Source organism: Fringilla coelebs (assembly GCF_963513975.1).
Source record: "Fringilla coelebs genome assembly, chromosome: 12".
NCBI classification, from domain to species: Eukaryota; Metazoa; Chordata; class Aves; order Passeriformes; family Fringillidae; genus Fringilla; species Fringilla coelebs.
Window position 1 is genome coordinate 9,353,465 of NC_140038.1, and position 24,311 is coordinate 9,377,775.

General features: G+C 37.3%; 1 protein-coding gene across 2 annotated transcripts in view; it reads left to right on the plus strand.

Annotated features, from left to right (window-relative positions):
* Positions 1–23,710, plus strand: part of NEDD4 (NEDD4 E3 ubiquitin protein ligase) — a gene marked incomplete at its 5' end in the record, with an annotated part of 51,160 nt that extends 27,450 nt beyond the window's left edge. For both annotated transcript variants that reach the window (XM_084213452.1, XM_084213451.1), the window contains 24 exons: positions 4,148–4,198; positions 5,009–5,070; positions 5,415–5,517; positions 6,183–6,352; positions 6,894–7,011; positions 7,152–7,319; positions 9,081–9,146; positions 9,742–9,861; positions 10,263–10,469; positions 11,594–11,671; positions 11,919–11,973; positions 12,063–12,121; positions 12,889–12,954; positions 14,179–14,408; positions 14,961–15,082; positions 15,181–15,251; positions 16,726–16,821; positions 17,840–17,913; positions 18,069–18,129; positions 18,714–18,773; positions 18,871–18,978; positions 19,570–19,666; positions 21,825–21,897; positions 21,975–23,710. In XM_084213452.1, the coding sequence (XP_084069578.1) occupies positions 4,148–4,198; positions 5,009–5,070; positions 5,415–5,517; positions 6,183–6,352; positions 6,894–7,011; positions 7,152–7,319; positions 9,081–9,146; positions 9,742–9,861; positions 10,263–10,469; positions 11,594–11,671; positions 11,919–11,973; positions 12,063–12,121; positions 12,889–12,954; positions 14,179–14,408; positions 14,961–15,082; positions 15,181–15,251; positions 16,726–16,821; positions 17,840–17,913; positions 18,069–18,129; positions 18,714–18,773; positions 18,871–18,978; positions 19,570–19,666; positions 21,825–21,897; positions 21,975–22,077 (2,418 nt within the window). In that variant the 3' untranslated portion in view covers positions 22,078–23,710. The remainder of the gene's footprint in view (positions 1–4,147; positions 4,199–5,008; positions 5,071–5,414; positions 5,518–6,182; positions 6,353–6,893; positions 7,012–7,151; positions 7,320–9,080; positions 9,147–9,741; positions 9,862–10,262; positions 10,470–11,593; positions 11,672–11,918; positions 11,974–12,062; positions 12,122–12,888; positions 12,955–14,178; positions 14,409–14,960; positions 15,083–15,180; positions 15,252–16,725; positions 16,822–17,839; positions 17,914–18,068; positions 18,130–18,713; positions 18,774–18,870; positions 18,979–19,569; positions 19,667–21,824; positions 21,898–21,974) is intronic.
* Positions 23,711–24,311: the final 601 nt, after the last annotated feature.

Consider the following 24,311-nt stretch of genomic DNA (forward strand, 5'->3'; position numbering starts at 1 on the left):
TGGTAAAACTGCTGAGGCATGTTGTGCTGACACCTTGCTGTTGAAACAGCCAGCAGGGCTGAAGGTCCTGCAGAAACACATGTTGTGTAATAACCCTTGACCTAACAGTATGTATTCTCCCTATTTTGAAAATGCTGATAGGGTCTTATATCTCTCTATCATAGATGCCAGCTCTAAAGAAATGCCTCTGTAGCCTACGTGTCATTTAAAAAAAAAATCTCCTCACAATCCATGGGTCCCCCTTAAAAATACAGGAGACTGGGACTGTAATGAATTCCATGCAACCAAGTATTTATTGCATTGCAAGATAGAGAAAACATTGCCTGTGGAATCCGTGAATTTGGTACAATCTTCATGTCATAATTGAATCTTGTTTTTTTGAAACTGTAACTTTTTCATGATGAATAGCATATGCTGGCAGTATTTTATGGAAGAAAAAAATGCTCAGTTTTTTCAGTTTTGAGTTTTAGAGGACCAAATAATACACTCAGCACAGCATGAAAAGAAAAATACTTGAATTTGCTAGTGTAGCTCAGGAAAGTTTTTTTCATTCTCATCAAGCTTGTAACTAATGTTGATGTTTGGGTGTTTAAGCAAGAAGAATGTTGGTTTTATAAGGCATCTATTGAGCTCATGTTTTCTTAAGCAGCGATAGTCCAGATCACTGTTTGTTTTTTCAATTTGAATTGATACTTATGTTCCCTCCAATAAAAGCTGTATGCTTTCTTGTTTTGCCATACAGCTGTGGATTTCTGTGCAAAGACCAACCTGTGCACAACTAGCTGCCTGTTTATTCAGAAAAAGACTGGGAATATGCTTGGATTCTAATTAATGCACTAATACCACCAAACATTTGTCACAAAAATTGCTGGAGAAAATACTTGTTATTTCAACACCCTGGTCTTATACAAGAGCTGTTTTAAAAGGCTGTGTGGTGAATCCAGCAATTAAGAAAGGCATTAAATTTCGTGACCCATTTTCAAACCTGCTAAATTTTGGGATATGTTCTCAGTACTGCTATTAAATGTGTGGCTCAGATAAGCATGTCTGTTTAAAATCTACTTCAATTGCTGATGGGAGTTGCAGAAAAAAAAAGTCCAAAATCTAAAACTTAGTAAGCATATATTCATAAAATAGATTAAAATTAGTTTTGGACAGAATTACTGTATTTTGGTGCTTTTCTTTGAATGCTTTGGCATTGCACTGGAGTTCTTCAGATGAATTGTGTACAGCAGCTGTCTGTCCTCACCTGTTTTTAATAACTTTCTATAGACTAAACCAGTGAATCAGTAAAATACAAGGCCTCTCTGTTAGTGCAGTATATCATTAATTGAGGTTTATGCCAAGCAGAAAGTTTGAGTTCTCTGGCTGTTAAGAAATTAGAAGTTGACAAGAACAACTGACCCACTTGTGTGTGTTGCCTGCTCTGATGAAACAGAGATCCAAACAATTTCAGCTCCGCTGGCATTTAGTTGTTCCTGTGTGCAATGTCTGTTGCTGCTTTGGCACCTCTTGGCAGGCAGTTAGTCAGCTTGTCACGGGGGGACACATTGCTGGAGATCATTCCTGCTATCTGATTTATGTGGTAGTTGTTTGGAGGTCAACAAAAATCTCCACTCAGGGTTTTGCTTTCTGGCTGGAGGAGAAAGTACTGTTAAAGAGTTGGTTATCGAGGCTAACTCTGCTAAAAATAGGAGAGGCAGCCGAATAATAAAGTGAATAACAGGAGCCCATACTCAAATTATGCTGGTAACAAACACAATGTTCTGAGGGTTTCTAAAATAGAGCAAACTCTTGTCCCACATTCCAATAATTTATTTGGAAGGCATGTTCCACTTGAGGATTGCCAAGAACTTTACAAATACTAAGCCTTTTAACATGTCTAAGGTATGTGCTGTGCCATTTAAAAAAAAAAAACCTCATAGGCAAAAATGATAACTATTTTTTTTCCAGAGTCCTGTGGTCTATAATAGCACAGAAAATGTTCCTTCAGTAGTTCAGGGAAGACTCCACAGGTATGAAACCTGTTGTAGCTTTCTATCTCAAATGAATTTGTGGACTAAAACAGTGGATGTTTTGTATATATTTTCATTTTTGTCCCCTTCAGATCTGAACGTGGCATCTGCGCTGCAAACTGAATTTGAAGTGATGTATCTCCAAATTTCTGCATTTTATCACCTATGACAATCCAGTTGAGCTTTTTGCAGGTGTAGAGACACTGATTCTCCAAATACATGTATGACTTAAAGGTTAAATGGATGAACTTAGGACAACAGAGCTAAGGAAAAAAGGTTCCAGAATTACTAAGGCAAAAAGAACTGCTTCAAGAAATACCTGTACTTTCATGTCAGAGGACCAAAAAATGGATAGGATTGGGCTGGAATTTTAAGGCTGTAAAGCATTTGGATTGAAAATTAAAATAAGATTTCCAGAAGAAAATTGGAACACATGTTTTTGCCCTGAGGTGAAGGAAATAGATGTCAGCAAGCTGCAGAGCCTTGTGGTGAAAAGTTTTATGGACAAACATTAAAATTCTGGGGTGATTAGTTTGAATAAATGAAACAACAGATTTAGCAAAGAATAGGCACCAAATTTTTTGTTAGCTAGAAAAATCAGGAAGCCTAGAATTTCAGAGGTTGCATGAGCCATAGAGTTGAAGACTTTTACAGCTCCTTACTCAGTCTGTGCAAAAAAGCGTGGTCCTGTTGTAGTGTAGGTTGGTTTTTTTTTTTTTAAGCCATAAGCTTAAAAAAAATTCCATGCTGATCTGAGTTTATTCCACAGGCACTGACTGATATGTCTTCATGTTAAATGACCCTTATAATACATTTTCCTGCTTTTGTGGAGGTTCACAAAGGTTTTCAAATCAGGAATTAATTTGAAGTAACTTAGCACATGCTCCAGTAATCCAGCAAGAAGTCAAGTAAAGTACTGCTGGTGGTGATTATTGGTGAATACTGAAATTACCTGTGTAGATTACTGAAATTGTAATTTATTTGGTGAGCAAAAATCCATTATGAAAAGTCAAGTGTGCAGCAATACTGTGTCTTGTCAGTCCCTGCCCTGGTCTGACAGCTGTTGTGTTCATAGTCTGGTCCCAGCTGGACAGTCCAGACATCGAGGTCAGGTAAAATCTTTTGGATGGTCATTGTTAAAACTAAACTCTGCAGTGTGTGTAGACAGAAGGCATTTTTTCATGGCTCCAACAGATTTTCATGCCAAGCTTGGGACCACTGGAATTGCTGGAACTTCCAAAGCACTTACCACAGATTACACTTTCTTTTGCTCCTTGTTAGCTTTGACAGTAGCTGTATGATTTGGAAAAGAAAAAAATGTTTATACATGCATGTTTGAAACAGCTGCCTAGGTAGATTTATGGAAATTGTTGGGCCCTCCTAGGAGGGAGGGTCCTTTAGGACAGTGTTTCTACAGGAGATACTGACAGTCTCAGTCCTGATGCTGAACAACTCTCCTGTTTTGTTAACATTAGGCTGTGTAATTTAGTAAAGAGTCAAATCTCCACTTCCAGCTCCCTCAAATTTTGTTTTGAGGAAGGCAGAACTGTCCAAGGCTCGGAGTGTTGGGACAGTCAGAACTTGCTTATAGTGAACAAGGTGACCCCTGAGCAAGGAATGATTGGCATCTGACTCCATTGATTCAGAAAGCTGGACAGTTGCTTTATTAAACTATATTATATTACATTATACTATACTATATTGAAGAGATACTATACTGCAAAAAATACTAAAGGAAAGCTTGTGACTGGCTCCAGACAGTCAGGACACAGCTTTGAGTGATTGGCTAAGGAAACAAAACCATCTTCAGCAGAATCTAATTGACAAATCACTTCAGGTAAGCAGTCTTCCTAACACACTCCACCTGTGCAAAAACAACAGGAGCAGCAAGTAGAGATAAGAATTGTTTTCTCTTTGTGCTTCTCCAGGAAAAAACCTGTGAGAGAGAATTATCTCTCTCTCTCTGTTCCGAGAATGTGATTGCTACGCTTGCTCTGTACAAGTTATTGCCTATAATTCAAAAGTGCCTTCAGGTTCTAAGAAAGCACTGATGTGCTATCAGGGTGTGGGGGACAATGTTTTTAAAACACTTTGCAGCTTACAGCTTCCTGTGGTGTTTTTGTTTTCTGTAGACTCGAGATGATTTTCTGGGACAAGTGGATATTCCTCTTTATCAATTACCGGTTTGTATTTTTTGTTTGTTTTTAAGACTATGAAAGGGAAAAAACATTTCTATACACACTCTATTAAGGAAGTTAACAATACTGATAATAAAGTGATTGAATTCTCCTGCTCTGTGGGTTCCTTGTTTTATTTTGTAGATCTGTTTGGGGTTTTTAGTGCTGATATTTATAAAACAGTGTAGGTTACCTTGTTTCTCAATACTGGAGTGCTTTTAGCTTTTCCATAATTTTATAGTCTTAAAGATAAGAGAGATTGTAATTATTGTCATGTCTTAAAATATTTCTTTAAAGTCTGTAAATTTGTTTTTACTGTTCCTTATTCATAAACAGATACAAAAAAGAGGGTAAGTGGGAAATACAGCTACTGTTGCTTTGGCCAGCTTTTTTCTGTCTCTTGTAATCGTTTTGCAAGGCAGATAATCAGTTTTTAAGAAATATCACTAAGAATGTTATAATAAATAAGCTTTTTCATTTTCTTCTGAAGTCTCAAAACATTAGCAGATACTAACAGATTTATCAGAAACTGTCTTAAAAACAGGGTGGTAACCATGGCAAACCCTTTGAGGAGCAGGTGTTTCATTCTGTAATGTGCATAGACACTGCAAGGTAGTTGTTGTTTTCTTGAACCAGAGTATTGGTCTTACTGCTGCTAAGATTAAAGCTGTTATTGCTGTTACTGTACCTGAACCTGTAATTTAAGTTTTAAAATGTTCTAAGGCCTTTAAAGAAATCAATTGGAAATTTCTGTTAGTTTTCTTTGATTTCAAGTGTTTGATAAAGATTTTTCTTGAAAAAAAATTCTTATTCCAGACAGAAAATCCAAGTATGGAGAGACCATATACATTTAAGGATTTTGTTCTTCATCCAAGAAGGTTGGTAAATACCACATGGAAATTCTAATTTTTATATCTAAACAATGCTCTTAGGTAATTAGTTGTAACTACATATGCGTTTTCAAAGTTCTTCTGTTTCTATCAAAGAAATTTGAGTAGCCATTTTTAAGATATTGATATTCTACTAAAAAGTCGGCATTATTTTAAATACTTAACTGTATTCAGAAGTCTGAAGCCTCAATGCTGTTATAGAACTTTAATAATGTAAATTATAGAAAGTCAAGTTTGTGTTGGAACACTTAAGAATAATCCTCTAGCTGTGCTTTTTCAGCTATTTTGTTTTACAAGTGCACAATAAGATAATTTTATTTTCTCCTCTGCAGCCATAAATCAAGAGTTAAAGGCCACCTTAGATTAAAAATGACTTACTTACCTAAAAACAATGGGTCTGAAGAAGAAACCACAGAACAGGCTGAAGAATTAGAGGTGGGAAAAATGTGTTTATTGCTGAAAAATGAGTGTTAGGAATCACTAAGCTATAAATAGTGTTTTAGAAACAAACCAGTTAAAAGTAATTGCTTGTCTTGTGCATACAGTTTAAAGAGTTGAAGTTTCTGCTGTAGGTACTGTTTAATATTTTTTGACCCCAGACAGACACTAACATCTCTCTGGTTTTAGAATTTCAACTCTCTCCAATCCATAGGGACATTTTGATCTTACCTACCAAATATATGTGATCTTTTTAAGCACATCCACTGTGTATTAATTGATTTCTTTTCCATACTTTATTCAGCATTACCAGCTTTGCTGTAATTAAACTTTGTTACAGAAGGGTGTGTTCACCTGCCTCATACATTTGCAGCATATGTACTAAATGACAATACTTAAGCTTTTATTGTATTCTCTGAATGCTGTTTATTTTCCTGGAATTAGCAACTTCTGATACTTATATATTTAAGGCTCTTGAGTTAAAAATAAGATTTCTGCATGCATATTATGCCCTGTCATTTTTTAGAAATAAACACACTAAAACCAGAGCCAAATTTACTGGCTTAAGGTGAACTACACCTTAAAAGGGGGAGTGGCTTGAAAAATTAGGATATGTTTTTCAACTCCTGTAGTATTAAAAGTAGTTATATTATGTCTTTCAGCCTGGGTGGATTATATTGGACCAACCAGAGGCTGCTAGCCAGCCCCAACAGCAGCAGCAGGAATCTCCTCCTCTGCCTTCAGGCTGGGAAGAAAGACAAGACATCCTCGGCAGGACCTACTATGTCAATCATGAATTCAGAAGAACACAGTGGAAAAGACCAACTGCACAGTAAGTCTTTTAGCCTGCAAATTCAAGTCTTATATTAGCTAGTGTAATTCACCCTAGTTACATTGAAAGCAAGGAGAAATAAAAAGTGAACAGCTTGAGAATTAGTAGAGAGCTTTTCCTCACTTCACTTGGAAGCCCTCATGCAGTGGTCACTGGCTAGTGATTATTTTGGCTGTACTGTGCTCTGGAAGTATGTGTTCAAATAGGAACTGGTTGCAGTTGGAGAGATAACAACTATAGGAATGAAAGCGAAATAATTTTTCAGTTTTCAGCCTGTTTTCTTCCTTCCATCAGGGACTTCGTTAAATTGTTTGCTTTTTTTTTTGTTGTTGTTCCCCCTGCCCTGGTTCTTCAGCTTACACTTCACATTGACATAAATGCTTATTCATCTTAAACAGTTTACATTAATTTATATAGTCCAGACTGTTTCTTTTTCTTCTGCCAAAATGACTGTGATGTATGTTTTTGCTGTTAGCCTAGCTTACTGTTGAAAGATAAACTCTGACTGCTGTTAGCTGACTTCTCCCACCCTGCCCACCAGGGACAGTGTGGCTGTTGCAGACCTTGGCAGTGTGCAGCTGGAGGCCCAGCACGTGTTCACTCACCGGCGACAGATCTCAGAGGATACAGAGAACACAGACAGCAGAGATTCCCCTGAGGTAAACCAATGCATCTCAACTGATGTGTTTCTGAAATGCAAATAGTGTTTTTAATCTAGCCTACTCAAAAAGCTTGTCTTAACTAATTGTAACTTGGAACTACTTTTTAAAAATGTTTTCCCTTTGGTTTCCTTTTAAAGAGCTGGGAAATTATAACTGAAGATGAGGCAACAATGTACAGCAGTCAGAATGTTCAAACACCTCTCTCGCAGAGTAGCTGTGATATACAGAGTCATCTTGCAGAAGAATTGAGTAACAGACTTACTACCTCTGGAGGTCCAGCTACTGGCCAGTCAACAGCCTACACTGTAAATTATTTTTCTACTTGTTCTGATAGAGTTAGATCCATAAATACTTTATTTAGGAATTATATTTTTAATTTCATCTCAAATGCACACACTTTAAGAATAGTCTTTTTGCTGTAGAATCCCATCTAAGCAAGAATTTTCTTCCTCTCTGCTTTGCTTGTATGGGTTTCTGCCTGAGGTTAAAACAGATTTGTGTGAACTATTTTGCAGCCTGTAAATCTACCTCTTAGTCTAGTGTCATAGAGTGCTGAAAATTATGGATGAAAAAATCTGTTTCTTGAAAGCTTATTTCTAAGGGAGTTGTGCTATGTGAGTTACTTTTCCAATTAGAAAAAGTTCTGAGATTGACCATTTTTCATTCTGAATATTGGGATAAGGTTTTCTGATTGAGTTGTGTAAACCTGCTGCTTCCTTAGTAGCAAAACAGGGAGTTTGCTCATACAGTGCCACAGCCTTTGTGCCAGCTGTGGAACTTGCCAGACCTCTGCATGAGGCTGTTCAGCTTGCTAACCCAGCAGAAAACTGCTCTCTTTTCCCCAATGCTGCTCTTCCGCAGTTTGAACAACTGAAACAGCATGCTAGGTTGTCTGACAAATGCTACAGTAGCAGAGGGAAAGCAGCAGGAGCATGTAGCCAGGGTGAAACTCGACTTTTTGGTGGTGTGGTAGCAAGCAATTAAATAAGCTCAGCTGTCCTGTGAAACCCGAGCTCCACAAACAGCCTTGTAACCTGATATGTGACGTGAGAAATCTACTGTCCATTGAGGAAAGCCTTTAGAGGTGACCCAGGCCAGCTAGTGTGGTAGATTTTGGTATTGAAATAATAATTAGTTTGTGTGATGTTAAGAATGCTTTTCCAAATGTAAATTTGGAATTGACAGCGTTTATCTGAGTTTGTACAAATGTATCACTAGGGTTGCTGGAAACAGTCAAGTGAGAGTAACAAGACTTTACTTGATCTCTGCTGTTCAGCATTCAATGGGTAGCAAAGAAACTGTTATTTCAGCTTGCTTGGGTGGCCTGAGCAAAGAAAGAAGCAGATGTTCAAATTATTTGCAAGAGTCAGCTAGAATGGCAGTCTTGCCTTTTTTCACCTGCATTACACCCCCCCTCCCACCCCCCGAGAAAAAACCTTTAAAAGTTAATAATGTTATTTCTTTGAAGTACTTCAGTTGTATGTGGATAGGGAAAAATCCTTCAAATAGTTGTGGAAATTCTAGAGGAAAATGAAATACAGGTGCCTAATTAAGTAGCGAGTGAGATCTAAAGTGGCTGTGGCTAGGAAGGCTGACACTTAGGCAAAGTCTGGGGGTTTAATTGCTCTTCTCAAACTGATTATCTCAGACTCTCATACCTTTTCATTATTGACCTAATTTACTGTCTGGAAAGTTGTGTTAGCTCTGCTCTATCACAGACCTTACTGACAGCACAGAAAGTTCTATACTGTAAACTTAATTGTACTGTAACTATTTGTAATTAATGTTTTACATGCCAAAACATCTATTGCTAGAGTATTCTGAACTTTCACAGGCCTCTATCATTCTAAGGTTATAATAGACTCTGTGAACTTGATGTTTCTAGCTGTTAAAACTAAAAAGAGTTTGACAAAGAGGATATTAAATCATGTTTTGAAACAAACACAACACTTCGTTCAGGATGGAAAATGTAATAGCTTGAAGTGGGATAACCATTGCTGGCTGTTTGCTGCCATTTTTAAAGCTGCAGTAATAGCTAATGTGTCTTTCCTCTCCACTCCTTCAAGAACCATTCCAGCAGAAGAGGTAGTCTGCAGACATACAGACTTGAAGAGCAGCCTGCACATCCAGTGGTAAGTAATTTTTCAAAAAACACAGGCTTTTAGCTGTGTTAGCTGCTGACATTTCAAATGAGATTTGGCCTTCCTTGCCCAGCAGCTGCCCTGACAAAATGGCAATTATGGGTCTAGTTCAGCTGTAAAGCTTCCACGTTTCAGCTTTGTTTAGCATTATCTTGATGCATGGCCTGCAGAAGGAAGTAGTCTTGCCCTGATGATGATATGAGTTTCATTTTTCAAATGGTTTGCCTTATAATTGTTTACTTCTAATTAAAAGCTATACCACAGTCCATTATGCTTTTATGGTGACACTGCAAGCTGTGACCTCATAACCAGAAGTACTAAGCTGGATCAGCCTAAACCAGGTATATAAATGAATCCTTTAACATGAGGAGTTTGAATTTTGTATAAACAAACAAAAAAAAATCTGTTACTTTATACTATTCAGAAATAAATACTTCTTATCTATTTTATCCAGCTCATAAAAATCATGAACCTTCTGGAATATAGTTTTGTTGTTTTAAATTGACAGAGGAAAACCTTTCCACAGTAAGTTTCATAGTTTTCTTAATTGGTTTTTTTTTTTTTTTCTGTTATCACTAACATTTAGTTACTGCCTACTTCATCTGGATTACCCCCAGGCTGGGAAGAACGACAAGATGAAAAAGGAAGGTCGTATTATATAGATCACAATTCTAGAACCACTACCTGGATAAAACCAGTTGTACAGGTACTGCCTGTCTTCAATTTACTGATGTTTGTATTCACTGAACCTTTAAAACATCTCGTGTAATAGAAGTGAGGATGGCTTTGAAATAGAAAACATGAAAGGCATAAACTGTAAAGTACCACATAAAATAGCTGAGAGACTGCAAGGAGAGTTAGCAACAGTAATGTTCATGGCAGTCACTCTCCCTTCTGGAGAGTGGTAGCTGACTGAGGAGGCTGGAAAGCTTCTGTAAGCCTTCACCACAATCAGTGATTGTTAGTCAATGTGGTTGATATCATGGAATCTGTCAGGGACTTGCTTTATGAGCCTGCTTTCATCAGTCAAAATACGGGTTAATGGAGAAAAGATAATTGCTTTACAGGGCTTTGATTTGATAGGATGTTTTTGGTCATTTACCTTAGATTGCTGCGGAAACAAGTCAGGCATCAGCTGCACAAAGTATTTCTATAGCAAGACAGCCACAAGCAACATCAAGTGATCCATCACAACAGTCATCTCAGCAGCAGCCTGAAATGGAGCAAGGATTTCTCCCTAAAGGCTGGGAAGTCCGACATGCGCCCAATGGGAGACCATTCTTTATTGACCACAATACCAAAACTACAACATGGGTAATGGAAAACTGTTCTCATGAACTGAAATTCTAGTTCCTCTTGAATCAAAACTTGGCTGCTTTCAGCAAGCTTCCATATGTTTCTTTAGTGCCAAGATAGCTGTGTCTGTCTGTTCAGGAGCTTGGTCAGATCATGGTGCTAATAAACCAAGGTAGGGCATTCAGTCCCTGTACAGGCCATGGAGATGGACTCCATGATCCTTGTGGGTCCCTTCCAACCCAAAATATTCTGTGTGAGTCTGAGTGATATGTAAGAAAAATGCCAAGTTACAATACCTGTAATTTGAGTAGAAGATGAGTAGAAGATTATCAATTTTACTAATTGTATTGGTACTTGAAAGTTTAGCTTGGAAGGAGGAAAACAGGAATCTGCTTTGTAGATGTAAGCCCCTCCTAAATGACATTGCAGAACTGTGGTAGCTTATAGGAGCTGTTCACAGAAATGAGTTCTGTAAACATACCTTCAACAGGAAATCCATTACCTTGAATTTATCACAGGGCACAACACAAATTTCTGTGAATGCTTAGAAGAGCAGACCAGGTGCAAGTACCATATGGATGAGGGAGCTGTACAGCTGCAGTTCCACAGAGGGGCACTGCACACCACTTGGCAGTGCTGCTAGATGGCCTTAAGCATCTCCAGAGTAAGTCAGTGTTACTGTCAGGTGAAAGGCAAAGAGAGATGCATGAAATTGATTCAAAATGGGTATTCTTTTCTCCAGGTAGATGAAAAGAACTTATATAACACAACTACCTTCATACTAGCTCCCACAAAATACCCCAGCCTATCAACCAAGCAACAAAAAACCCCACCAAACCCAAAAAGTATAAGGTGTGTCAGAAATCATGTGGAAAGAGTAATTCCACTCAATTACACAAAAACTGAGTTGAATGAGGGATTTATATTTATATATATGTAAGTAAAATCAAGTGAGAGGTTACTAGAAGATAACTGTAAATTGCTGGAGGACTGAGAATCCACAAGGATTCCTCTGGCTGCAAAATATGCAACCATTACCTAATTAGTACTAGGCAAAATCATTAATAAAAACAAAAAAAAAAATTAAAAGCAAAACAAAACAGCAAAAGGATTTTAAAGTGCTGCTTGTTTTCTTTTCAAAGGAAGATCCAAGACTGAAAATTTCTGTTCCTCCAAGGAGAAAGACTTCGCTAGATCCAGTTGACCTGGGCCCATTACCAGTAAGTAAACCATTTTGTACTTGTTTTGCAGATGAAACAATTTAACTATTTAAGTTAGCATTATTGATATGTGCACATGAGAAAACGCAGCCTGCTTTCCTCCTACAAAAATATTGTTTTGAATTTCAGTGCTGACAGTAGGTGGGAGAGAGGAATGACTGCAACTGTAGGTCATGTTGAGTTCTATGCACACTATATGATCAGAAATTCATAATAAAAATGTAATAAAAATGGTGTCTTTTTACAGCCAGGGTGGGAAGAGAGAACTCACACAGATGGAAGAATATTCTTCATAAACCACAGTATGTACAATGTAGTGTTCTTGGCTACTCATCATTTTATTTGTGAACATTATTTGAATTAATGGAACTAATGAAAAAATTTCTTGCAGATACAAAGAGAACACAATGGGAGGATCCTCGACTGCAGAATGTGGCAATAACTGGACCAGTAAGCTTTCCTAATGTAGATTTACTTATTTTTCAGAAATACTGTTAATAGAATCCAAACAAACTCTTGTCATTTATCAGCTAGTCAGTCTAGAAAGTGCAACTTTCAGGGTGTCTGAACAAAGAGTTCCTATGATAGTCAGAAAATTTCCTTACAGACTTGGGGGAGGGCTTTGAAGTGTGTAAGGAAGTCTTATTTATTTCTTGTCCACACTAGCTCAATTTGTGAAGTAAATTTGAGAAAAAAGAAGAAAAAGAAAAAAAAGGGCTTAAAGAGGAATTAAATTTATTTTCAAATGAAAAATAATTATCCAGCTTCAATACTTAATCTGAAGTGTGAAATTACCAGAACTAATTGCAAAGATGGTTTGCATTATAATTATAGATGGGTTTTAGTGTTCAGCTGATATCTGTGTTTATTAATAGCCTGCATATGTAAACAACCTTCCCTGTCCATGGAAAATAGAGGTGTTTGTAGCCAGGTCTCTCATGATCCAGCAGGGAAATGGACGTCACCAAAGGCATTTTGGTCACTTTGATCTGGGCCACTCGGGGATTTCAGGCAGTTGCATCAGCTAATGGGGAAGTACAGCGTGAATTCTGTAGATCTCATCTGAACAGAGAAGTGCTTTTCATTCCTGGTGTTTATAAATTGGAAGTTTCCCCTGGCACTCAGTAAAACATGTATTCCTGTTATCTCAGAATTTGAATGGCTTGTCTGTGTTTCACAAGACACACAAGACTTTTTTTCCTTTTTCCCCCCCAAAGGCTGTGCCTTACTCCAGGGACTATAAGCGGAAGTATGAATTCTTCAGAAAGAAATTGAAGAAACAGGTTAGTAATCAGTAGGAATCCAGCAGAAGGTTATGAAACTTATGCCCCTAAACAAGGGAAAGCAAATTTACAGGGAAGGTAAATTTACTGTCTGATAACAAATATATTTGTGAAGCACCAACTTCCTAACAATCAGCATTTGCTCTAACAGCAGGGTTTGTGACTTTATGCACTGGTGAAGACTGTAAGCAATCTAATTTAAAAAGTAGAAATTCTCAAAGGTTAAAATGTCACGAACCTGAATGTAAGACTGGCAACAGAAAAGTTTGGAAATCCCTGATCGAGTATAGAATAGTTTTTGAAAGTCAGAATATGGAAAGTCTATGTAGCAATCTCTGCTGTCATCATGAACAGGCTGGATGACTGCAATAAATTGTTACAGCCTTAAAATCTGAAGTTTATGGATCTTGTTTCCAAGCTCTAGTTTGAAGTGGCAGTGCCAGGTATATTTATAACACGTGGCATAAAAGACTGTAAATAGCATCTGGACATCCAGATAACAATGAGTCTGCACAAGTTCAATCAAATTTTACATCCTTGGGAGATATTTTACATATATAATAGCCTTTGAGTTTAGATCCATGCTTCACCTACCTGCCAAGTCTGCCTGTGCATTTTGAGCTGCATATAAATTGCACCCAATTATATATGCACCTTGGTTTTTGTGTTCCTAGTAAAACAAAATTGACATTCATTCAAATGTCAGTATCTTAATCTGAGATAGAGAGCTCAGCCACACAATGCAATTGTGGTAGTTTAAGAATTAAATACAACTGTAGATTTTATCTTAAGTAAGAGAACAGGACACCTAGGCTCATAGAATATTGAACTAGAAGGTGCATAAGTCAGGTAAACTGTTCCAGATAATTTTATGTGTCAACTGTGAGCTGTTTTTAATCAAGTGTGTAATATGATAAATGTTCAGTGTCAGAAGAGACTCCATGCCTTGCTGCATGCAGACCAACTGCCCATATGCTGATACTAATAAGAACTTTAACTGTATTTTCTTAGCATGAAATAGAAGTTAGTGTCTGAAATTCTCTTTGCTAGTTGAATTGTAGGTAAACGGAGCCTCTTTTCAATCATACTGTGTTAAGTTTCCAAGTTATGTAAGGAGACAGTTTCTGTGCTCTCTATCTATTTTCAGAATTTGCATATTCTGCAAAACTCTAAGATGCTGGGTTTTGTTTTATTATTCTTTGTTTTTATGTTTCTCTTTTATAGAGTGATATTCCAAATAGGTTTGAAATGAAAATTCATCGCACAACAATCCTTGAAGATTCTTACAGAAGAATCATAGCTGTAAAGAGAGCAGATTTCCTTAAAGCAAGACTTTGGATTGAATTTGATGGTGAAAAAGGTTTAGACTATGGAGGAGTTGCCAGGGAATGGTTCTTCCTTCTCTCTAAAGAAATGTTTAATCCTTATTATGGATTGTTTGAATATTCAGCTACGTAAGTAATACCACTCTGGAAGATGTGAAAACTTAGGAAAAGAAATTGTATTTCTCGTACCTTCTTTAAAAATGGGGTTCCTTCTGCCCTTGCAAATGTACCAGAGGGTTTAGTTGATAATAACTGCAGTAATCTGCACCCTGTTCCTTGTCAGAAGAGTAATGTGGAGACAATATTGTGGAGTTTTTTTACAGCAGCCTGAGATAAGCCATGGCATCTCTGCATGGACAAGCAGGTGCTTGCAACCATCTCCTGCATACAGGAGAGGCAGTATGTAACCAGTAATGCAGAGAATGTTACTCTGCTTTAAAATGAATGGGAGTTAATCCCTTCTCTTGGGTATATCTCTAACTTACTGAGGTAGTTTGTAGTGGTTGTTTCTGATATACTAATAGTCTTCTATTGTGTATTGTTTAATATTAGGTATCATCATGAAAAGCAATAACTTATTTAATAAGTGATGTCTTTCAGATCTTCAGATGTGAGATTGATCCAATAGTACAACATTTTTGTTTTTCTTTCTCTTTCCTGTTCCCTCTTTCAACTCTTCAGAGATAACTATACTCTGCAGATCAATCCGAACTCTGGACTTTGCAATGAAGATCATCTCTCTTATTTCAAGTTTATAGGTCGTGTGGCTGGAATGGCTGTTTACCATGGCAAACTTTTGGATGGTTAGTATTTATTTTATGTAATGTGATATTCAGATTAATATTGTGTATTTTTTGAGTCCTAAGTTGCATCTGTTAAATTTATTTCTTCTTCTTTAAAGCCTTTTTTATTCGTCCTTTTTACAAGATGATGCTTCAAAAACCAATAACACTACATGATATGGAGTCTGTGGTATGTAATTTACTTTATCATGATGACAAATTTAATGTTAATTTATAATTTTATGTACATATCTGTCTATACTATCTATATATAGATAATCTACATTTTGAAGGTTGAAAATGCAGAATTCAAATTCAGATATCTTAGGCTATATCTTTTATAAGTCTGTAAGCTGTATAGGAATTAAAACTTCCAATGAAAATCCAAGACCTAGACTCAGGTTCAAGTCAGTTAAGCTGTATTGGAAACTGGAACCTAAACTTTCTGTGATGCTTTGTTAAAATGTTTTAGACACTGAAATTGTTAAAATGGAATATAAATACTTTCAGGATTCGTATCTTAACCTGTTTTTTAAAATTAGTATTTTCTTTTATTATAAAAATTAATAATTTTCAGGGAGTGAAAATTGAGTGGTACAATGTAACATTTTTAGAGGAAAAACATATCCCTTAGCCTTTTCTTGTTTGGGTGGTTCCCTGATAATGTCTCTTGTCTAGAATGCTCCTGGACAAAGTGATTTTTATTGTCTTTTTAATCTGTTACTGGTTTTGCTGCCCTTTAAGATTACAGCATGTAGTTGCTATCTGTTTCTGAGTAATAGATTTATAGTTGTGTCCTGATTTTTTTGTTTTGATTTGGTTTTTGTTCGGTGCTCAAGAATGATGGAATGGTTTGGGTTGCAAGGCAGGGACACCTTCCACTAGAAGGGTGTGGCACCAAGCCCTGTCCAACCTGGCCTTGGACACTTCCAGGGATGGGGCAGCCACAGCTTCTCTGGGCAACCTGTGCCAGTGACTCACCATACTCACAGGGAAGAATTTCTTAATATCCAAGCTAAATCTGCTCATTCTATCACTACACTGCCTGATAGAAGGTCCCTCACCATCTGTTCTGTGGCTCCTGTATTGATGCTGGAAGGTGCTCTAAGTTCTGCTGGAGCCTTCTCTTCTCCAGGCTGAACACCCCCAGCTCTCCCAGCCTGTCTCCAGAGCAGAGGTGCTCCAGCCCTTGTGGCATCTTGGTGGCCACCTCTGGACTTGCTGCAGCAGCTCCATCTCCTTATGCTGGGCACAGCTGAGTAAAGGGACAGAATCATCTCCCTCCACCTTCTGGTCACACTGCTTTGGATGGAGACAATGTGTGGTTGGCTTTATCTTAATTTTCATTTCCTAAGATTGTTTGTAGTAATGTCTGACAATAAAAAGAAGGTAAATGGAGGATGAGAGACAAGAAAAGAGTCCAAAATATATTGCTTCAGATACTGCTATACCATCTTACCACCATTTTGCTATTGGAGACATTTACATAGATTGCTGAGACATCAGGTTTTAAAGGTCTTCAGAGCTTTGTACAACTGCAGTGTCTCTGTATCCAGTATAGGATTACCCTAGGCAGAAGTGTTCACTGGGCTGTCATGGAACCTCTTGCAGTTTATAGAGTGGCTACTTTATTTAGCATTTACTCTTTTGTAATTTTCTCTTAGGATAGTGAATATTACAATTCTCTGAGATGGATTCTCGAAAATGATCCAACAGAACTGGACCTCAGATTCATAGTTGATGAAGAGCTTTTTGGTCAGGTTAGTATGTTCATGTAATGTGGAATACAAAAAGCATGGAAGAAAGTACTTGACCTGTGAAATTGGGGGATTTTATGTGTATGGTGTTAAGAAAAGCCCTTGGCTCACTCAGCTCTTTCCACTCATGCGGTGAGTGAGTTTCAGCCTGGTGTGATAAAGGACTTGGAAATAAGCAGAGCTTTAAAAAATTGCTTCTGCTTTTTTGTTGAATACAACTTGCATTGAAATGTAGCTGTTGCTGTGAAGGCAATCAAGACTAAGATATCCACAGTCCGTTATTTGCTCTGGAGTAGGGGCTGGGTTTATGTGATTGGCTGGAAAGGATGAGTTCCTTTGGAAAATGCTGGAATTGCTGGGAGATAACATGTTCCCTTTCTCTTAAGATGTACTAGAAACCTATAAAATAAACAAGTTTGTTATTGCATACAAAATTATGTAAGATAAGTCATGTAGAAATACCATAGGTTTTGAATAAAACTTCCAAATTGCAGTTGCCAGCTAGATCTAAAGATAATAACCTTTATGGTCCTGTGTAACAGCAGTGATCCTGAGGAGCGGCAATGAAAATGTACATCAGTGATAACTGAAAATGAGATATTTGTCTTCTGAGGTTCTAGTAGTCTAAGTCACTTTGTAACAGAGATGTATATTGATTCACTTGCTGGGATGATTTCTGAAGTGGTTTCTGTAATTGTTTTTCCTTGAGATTTGGAATGAGGGCTGGGTCATGGAATGTGAAGTTAGAGAAGCGTGCCTTACTGTAAACCTGTGTGCAGTCTTGGGTGGTGTGCTGTAACAGGTCAGAAAAAATGCAGGTTTCCCATTGCACCCCTTAATAATACATCTTTTTTTTTAATGTACCACATTCTATTTATTAGGTGACTTGTGTAACTAGATCTATTTCTCATAGTTGTCAAATTCTGCAGTCTTCAAGAGTTGCATGAATTATCTAATACTAACATAGGAATTCTGTTATATGTTCACCTTGTTTAAGACCTCTTCTGTGCATTGCATTTAGACCCATCAACATGAACTGAAAAGTGGTGGATCAGAAATAGTTGTCACCAACAAAAACAAGAGAGACTACATTCAGTGAGTAGTGGCTGCTGTGTGCAATGTACCTCACTGGATTGCCCTCTAGTACAGGGGCTCTGTGTTAGCTTTGTTTACAAAAGGAAGTTGTTGCTTTGTATATAAATCACTTTTATTTTAAATGTGGTTTTGTTTGGGTTTCTATTTTTTTGCAGTCTTGTAATTCAGTGGAGATTTGTGAGCCGAGTACAGAAACAAATGACAGCCTTTAAAGAGGTACAGTTCTAATTACAAAATAAATTCTTCTAAGAGTTTGTTGCATCTGATATTTTTTTGAACACCCTGAAGACTCAGTAATAATTTTCTTAAAAGTATTAGAAAAGGCAGTGATACTGTTTGTAGTGTCAGCTTTGAATTATTTCAGAGTTAAAAATATTTTGGTATGTTTTTACATTAATTAAACATTAGGTGTTTAATTCATCTTGAAAAATTTGCTTATTTCTCAATCCTGACTGACAGCTTTAGCTGTAGAGCAAACTATTTAATGACCACTGCAGAAATTAAACTTAATTTAATTATATCGGTTTGATTTAAACTAGGCAATATACCCTTTTTTTGTACCAATTGTATTACATAGATGATATTCAAACTTCTATACTCATCACTCAGTGTTGCACAGTAAAGATGTGAGAAATCAATTTAAAGTACTATAACAAAACTTAGGACTACTGGTGTCCAAACATCTGTCTTTGATATATTGCTTTGGCTGTGTTTACCAAAGCCTCTCAATATCCTTCTTCTTGACTAAAAAGTAAAATAATGTTGCTTTGATTTTTACAAACTTCCCTCATCTTTTTTAGGGCTTCTTTGAACTAATACCACAGGATCTGATTAAAATTTTTGATGAAAATGAGCTAGAGGTAAGTGCATCATGGAAAAGAGAACAAATTATGTTGGAACTTCAGTTTACTGATTTAAACCTTGGTGGTGTTTGTTTGGTTTTTTTTATCTGTGTAGTTATTAATGTGTGGATTGGGAGATGTGGACGTGGCTGATTGGAAACTACACACAAAATACAAAAATGGCTACAACATAAACCATCAAGTAATACAGTGGTTCTGGAAGGTATCGTGAAGTTCTAATATTTTCTTATTGAAAATGTGTTCAAAAGCTGCTGCCTTTCTGCTAGTTTATAGTTTGATTCATTAAAAGGTTAGGTAAATATTATCTGACCATTAAAATTCCTGAGAAAGTAAGAAAACTAAAGGTGAGATGCATGGTAAGAATGTAAATGCAATACTGATGATTGCTTTTTCAAAAATATCCCTGACTGGAGTTAAAAATATTTGTGTAGGTTTTCCTGGCATGGTTACACTAAAGAGGTGTTAAACTCTTCTGTTTAATAAATTACAGGAATCTGGCTTCTAGTTCATAACACAAGAAACTTCAAAGAAAGTAGGGGGCCAAATCTTCAAGGGAAGCATTTTAACAGCCTGCTAAGCCAGTAACCATACTCTTGTTACAGTGCCATTAAAAAATTGTTGACTTCATAGCTTTAAGCAATAGGCAATGAATTAGACTGTGTGTGTCACTAAAAAAAATGCATATGTATTTCATAGATAATGATTTAGAGGTAGATACTACTTTGCATAAGTCTACTAGCTTAAAACCTTAATTTAAAAAGAAATCTTTAATTGTAATTATTATCATACATAGGCAGTCTTAATGATGGACTCTGAAAAGAGAATAAGATTACTTCAGTTTGTTACTGGCACATCCCGTGTTCCCATGAATGGGTTTGCTGAGCTGTATGGTGAGTACTTAAGATTATCTTCACAATTAAGTAACAAAGAACCCGATACCAACATCGTCCTGATGTTTGACTTCAGACATTGTCAAATTTTTTTTCAAATTTTGTTTTAAAATTTAGTATGTACTGGCAGTTATAAGAAACTAAGTTAGAGAAGAGTCACATCTTGGGAAAATACTGTTTTAATTCTGGTTTTAGACGTTTTTAAATGTATAGGAGTTCTCAAATGAATGTGGATTTTTAAAGTTCTCAAGAGCTGCAAAAATCCCTGTTTAACACATGATTGAGCTTGAAGAAAATTCTCAGTTATCCAAGATCTGATTACAAAGACATGCTGGCATCAGCAGTTAACTTCAGTTCCACAGCTGCTTTTATCTGCTCACAAGCCATGGTTGTACAGATGCAGTTGTTTGTAAGGATATACTCCAAAGGGGACCACTGAAATGTCACGAGTTAAACATAAAGTCTGAAGAAAAGTACTGAACCTACAATGCTGAGACTGAGACAAGCAGAGGACAGCGGGGAGCAAAATTCAATAACAAAGCCGGAAAAGCCACTGTGGGCTGACTGCAGGCAAGCAGATAGAGCAGCCCACAAAGGGTGGGGATGCTTGGCTTAGGGGAGGTCTGTTCTCAGCTGCCATCAGCTATTATGTTTTCTGCTAGACTACTTTATTAAGGCTAAAAGTGCTTTGAGATGCTGTGCAAATGACTGAATAGTCTAACTTGCCTCTTTGATTAAACGTTTCCTTTTTTATAAACAGGACGTTAATTTGTTTATAAAACAAAAGGATTGTGAACAAAACCACCCATCTTGTGTTCACACTTCTCCATGTCTTCATTTTCATCATAAATACTTGGTTATGTTTTTCTATTTCATCAGTAAAGGAGTTGTGAGTTGCAGTGGGAAGAACATTGTGCTCAGCAGGCTTAGCTATGTCTGCTGCTGCACCTGAGCCTTGGCATTGCTGGTGTTACAGCACGTGCTCATCACAGGGCATCCCAGTCAGAATTTTGCTGCCTCAGGAGCTCTGCTTATTTGTCTAAGAACACTACTAGAGATAGAACTAAAAATTCATACGGGGGAAGAAACTGCTGAAGTTCTTGGCTTTCTTCTGCTCAGGGTTTAGAATATACTTGAGCAGTTTTCTGTAGTTGTATTCACTCACTTATTAATGAAAAACTCAACTAGCAGTTTGCTTGCACAGTGCTTTGTTTGTTTCTCTTAAAGTTATTTCTGCTTACTATGGCCAGCATGCCGTCCTTACCAAAGCCCAGTAACAATGACATTTCCTGTACCTTGTGTTGAAAGAGCTGTAGTGGTTTTTCAGTGTTTTCTGCTGGTCCGTGGCGCTTTTCCACTGCCGGGCCGTTCCTTCCCCGCCCGGCTGCGCTGGAGCCGCTCCCTGGCCGAGATCTCCCCCTCGTGGCACCACCAGGCGCTTCTCTCCTCAAACGCCAGGGCTCCCGGCTCGGGAGCGAGCCCAGCCGCGCTGGAGCACCGGCACACTGAACAGACCTTCTCTGAGATAGCACAGCTTTTGTCGTTCTCTTTTTTTAACCGCAGTCTTTCTCCCAGCTTAAGGAAACAGTTATGAAATACTCCTTGAGTCTGCTTGGTGAGGATTGAGGATGCTGTAAGACAGTTCTTGAAGGATAGAGGGAGCTGTTTTTGCTAGCCAGAAAATGTTCTCTCAGATGCATAAGAACATCCTGAGAATACACAAATGATTGCCATGTTACCAGAAGGTCTCAGGTACTCTATTTTTGTTGCTGCATAGGTGCATTGACTACTTTCTACCAGCTTATAAAACTGGGCACATGGTGATAAATGCATATAAGCTTTTACATGCAAAATTTATAAAAGTATAAAAAAGTATTAAAACTTCAATGCCAGCTACTATACACATACATTTAGGTCTTAGACTGCTGAGCTGAAGGTGTAAAAGTCTCTTGAAACTGAGGTATAGCAAGAAATAATTAAAATACAAGGGAATCAGGATTATTGACTATTTCTTTCTGTAGTCTGTATTTTATTCATATAGATAGCTCCTTCAAATGTCAGACCTGGATTACAAAACCCCCAAATATGTCATCATTTGTATCTCTGATTATAGAAGGATTTCATAATAGGGTGAAAATTGATGCGTTCTTTTCTTCAGGTTCAAATGGACCACAGTTGTTCACAGTTGAACAGTGGGGTACCCCTGAAAAACTGCCAAGAGCTCATACCTGGTGAGTATTTAATTCAGATAAATTATGACCTCTAGTAAAAGTGATAAAATACTTAAGAGTTTTCATCTGTTTTTCAGCTTTAATCGCTTGGATTTGCCTCCATATGACTCGTTTGAAGATTTATGGGATAAACTTCTTCTAGCGATTGAAAACACTCAGGGTTTTGATGGGGTTGATTAAGACACAGACATAAATTATGTTGGTCCAGTGCTGCAATTTCATTTTAAGGGTTTACAAACAAATCTGAATTTTCCAGGGGCTACCATTGTATTTAGTCACATGGCTATTGAATCTTCATAGTACCGTGTGTAAAATAACTAAGTATTAAAAATCACTAACTTTTGAAAATGTATTTTGTCATTTCCATAGTTTTGTGTATTTGCTGATACATGCAATATACACATTGGATCAGCCAGTGCCAAGTAAGTAAAAAACTAAAATGTTTTTAGCAGTTGCCTCTTGTACAATATTTGAGACTGTCCTGCAGTAAACTACTGAAGTAAAGCTGTGAAGAAAACTTTGCAGAGGATTTAAATTTGATTTGCTGCTTTAAGAGGAGCAACTGAAATTGTTAAACTGTTTTAAAAAAACCCAGCCAAACAAAAAAAAACCCAACAAACTTCATGTATTATAACATCATAATTTGTGCTGCTTCAGGCTCTTTGCAACAGATCTGCCCAAAGCACCTTATAATTCAGCATGTTATATAACACATTGGAAAACATTTGTTTGCAGAACACTGACTTGCTACAGTTGTTAGACTTCTGTTTCTAACTTGCTTTTGCTAAAACAGTGTAACAAACCCAAGATTTTTATACAAAACAGATAAGCAGCATAATTCTGACTTTTAATGAGAAATTATATCCATTTTTTGTTTGAATTTGTATACTGATGTTGGTTTATTGAGTGTTCGTCACTTTTTTGGATAAATTTGTAGTTGAACGATAATATTTTCAATTCAGCCTTTTGCAACAAATCAATCTTAAAATGAAATTTCTATGGATATCACTCAGTATTTAGTTACTGATAGTTAGAGGCCTTTATTATCCATTCTTGCAGTATTGCACTACATAACAATAAAGAACATGTTTACAGGGTTTTCTGGGCCAAATTCAGCAGTCTGTTATGTGCAAACTCCTGAACTGCATGGAGGTTGTGCACATGTGAGCAGGTGCAGAATTTGGTTCTGTGATATGTTTACAGGTTGCTAGTTTCTACAGCTGCATTTTTATATTTTTTTCTCCAGTGTTAGTCTAGAAACCAAATTTGTTAATACAGTATAACCAAAGTCATAACCAACAATGTGCAATTTATTATAGATCAACTTGTCATATATAAATATTAGTTTGATTTCTTTTGTAAATGTGGGTCTTTTTTGTATTAATATTAACTTTTTTTTGAGCAAGTGCTGGTTAAAATGATTAGCAAAGTTGGTTCTGAAAGAAAAATTGGTTTGTATACCTGGCTTGCTCAAATTTTAATATTTTATTACCAATATCATCTGAGGAAATGACAGTACCTAGCTTTGGCCACCAAATTTCTGTTTAGTCACAGTCTTTATAAATATGCAAGAAGGAAGTGTAGCACATCTCTCTCTGAAGATATGTAAATTATGTAACAAATGTTAATGGGTCTTAAGGGATATTTAAAATCCCACTTTGTTTTATCCTTTGACTAGGTCATTAGGACTGAGAGTATTACATGTAAATAAAGGTAACTTATACAAATTTCCCAAATCTATATGCAGTTTTGTAAAACGTGAATGATATATCAGTGAATCTGTATAGATTTGAATGTAGCCAGTTTTGTTGCATAAAGTATAAAATAAGGATCCTGAGAGCAGTAAATAAAAGTTTATTCTAATAAGTTGTGATTGAGTTCTTTGAAGTGCAAATCAGTAATCTTGAAAGAGCAAGAATTGAGAAGTTTTTGTACTCCTAGGTAGGCCACGGCAGTAGTTCCATCACAACATGCTGCTGCTTTTGCAGAGCAGTGAAGATGCAGCAGTGCTGTTTCCTGGTGTTCTGCTCCCGGGACGTGCAGCCTTGGAAAGACACACAGTGTGTTTTTCTAGAAGCTCTGGGTCACTGTCAGCCTTCAATGCATGGCCAGCCTAGAGATGCTGAGGGGAGGCCCCTCAGCAAGGCCACTGAGCAGGTGAGGCAGGGCCAGGCTCCTCCCTGCTCTGGGAACCTTCCTGGCAGGTGCACAGCCAACACAGCTGGGTGGGGAGTGGGAGAGGGGCCCTGAAACCCTGCACCAGCAGCAGGGAGTGTCCAGCAGCAGGTCCTTTCTGTGGGCTTTAAACTAAGTTTGTGGGGGAGTAGTGATAGCAGCTTGTGCTTAAGTAAAGGAGAGCTTGGTGGTGCTGAGTATCATAGAATGGCCTAGGTGGGGAGGGGACCTTGAAGATC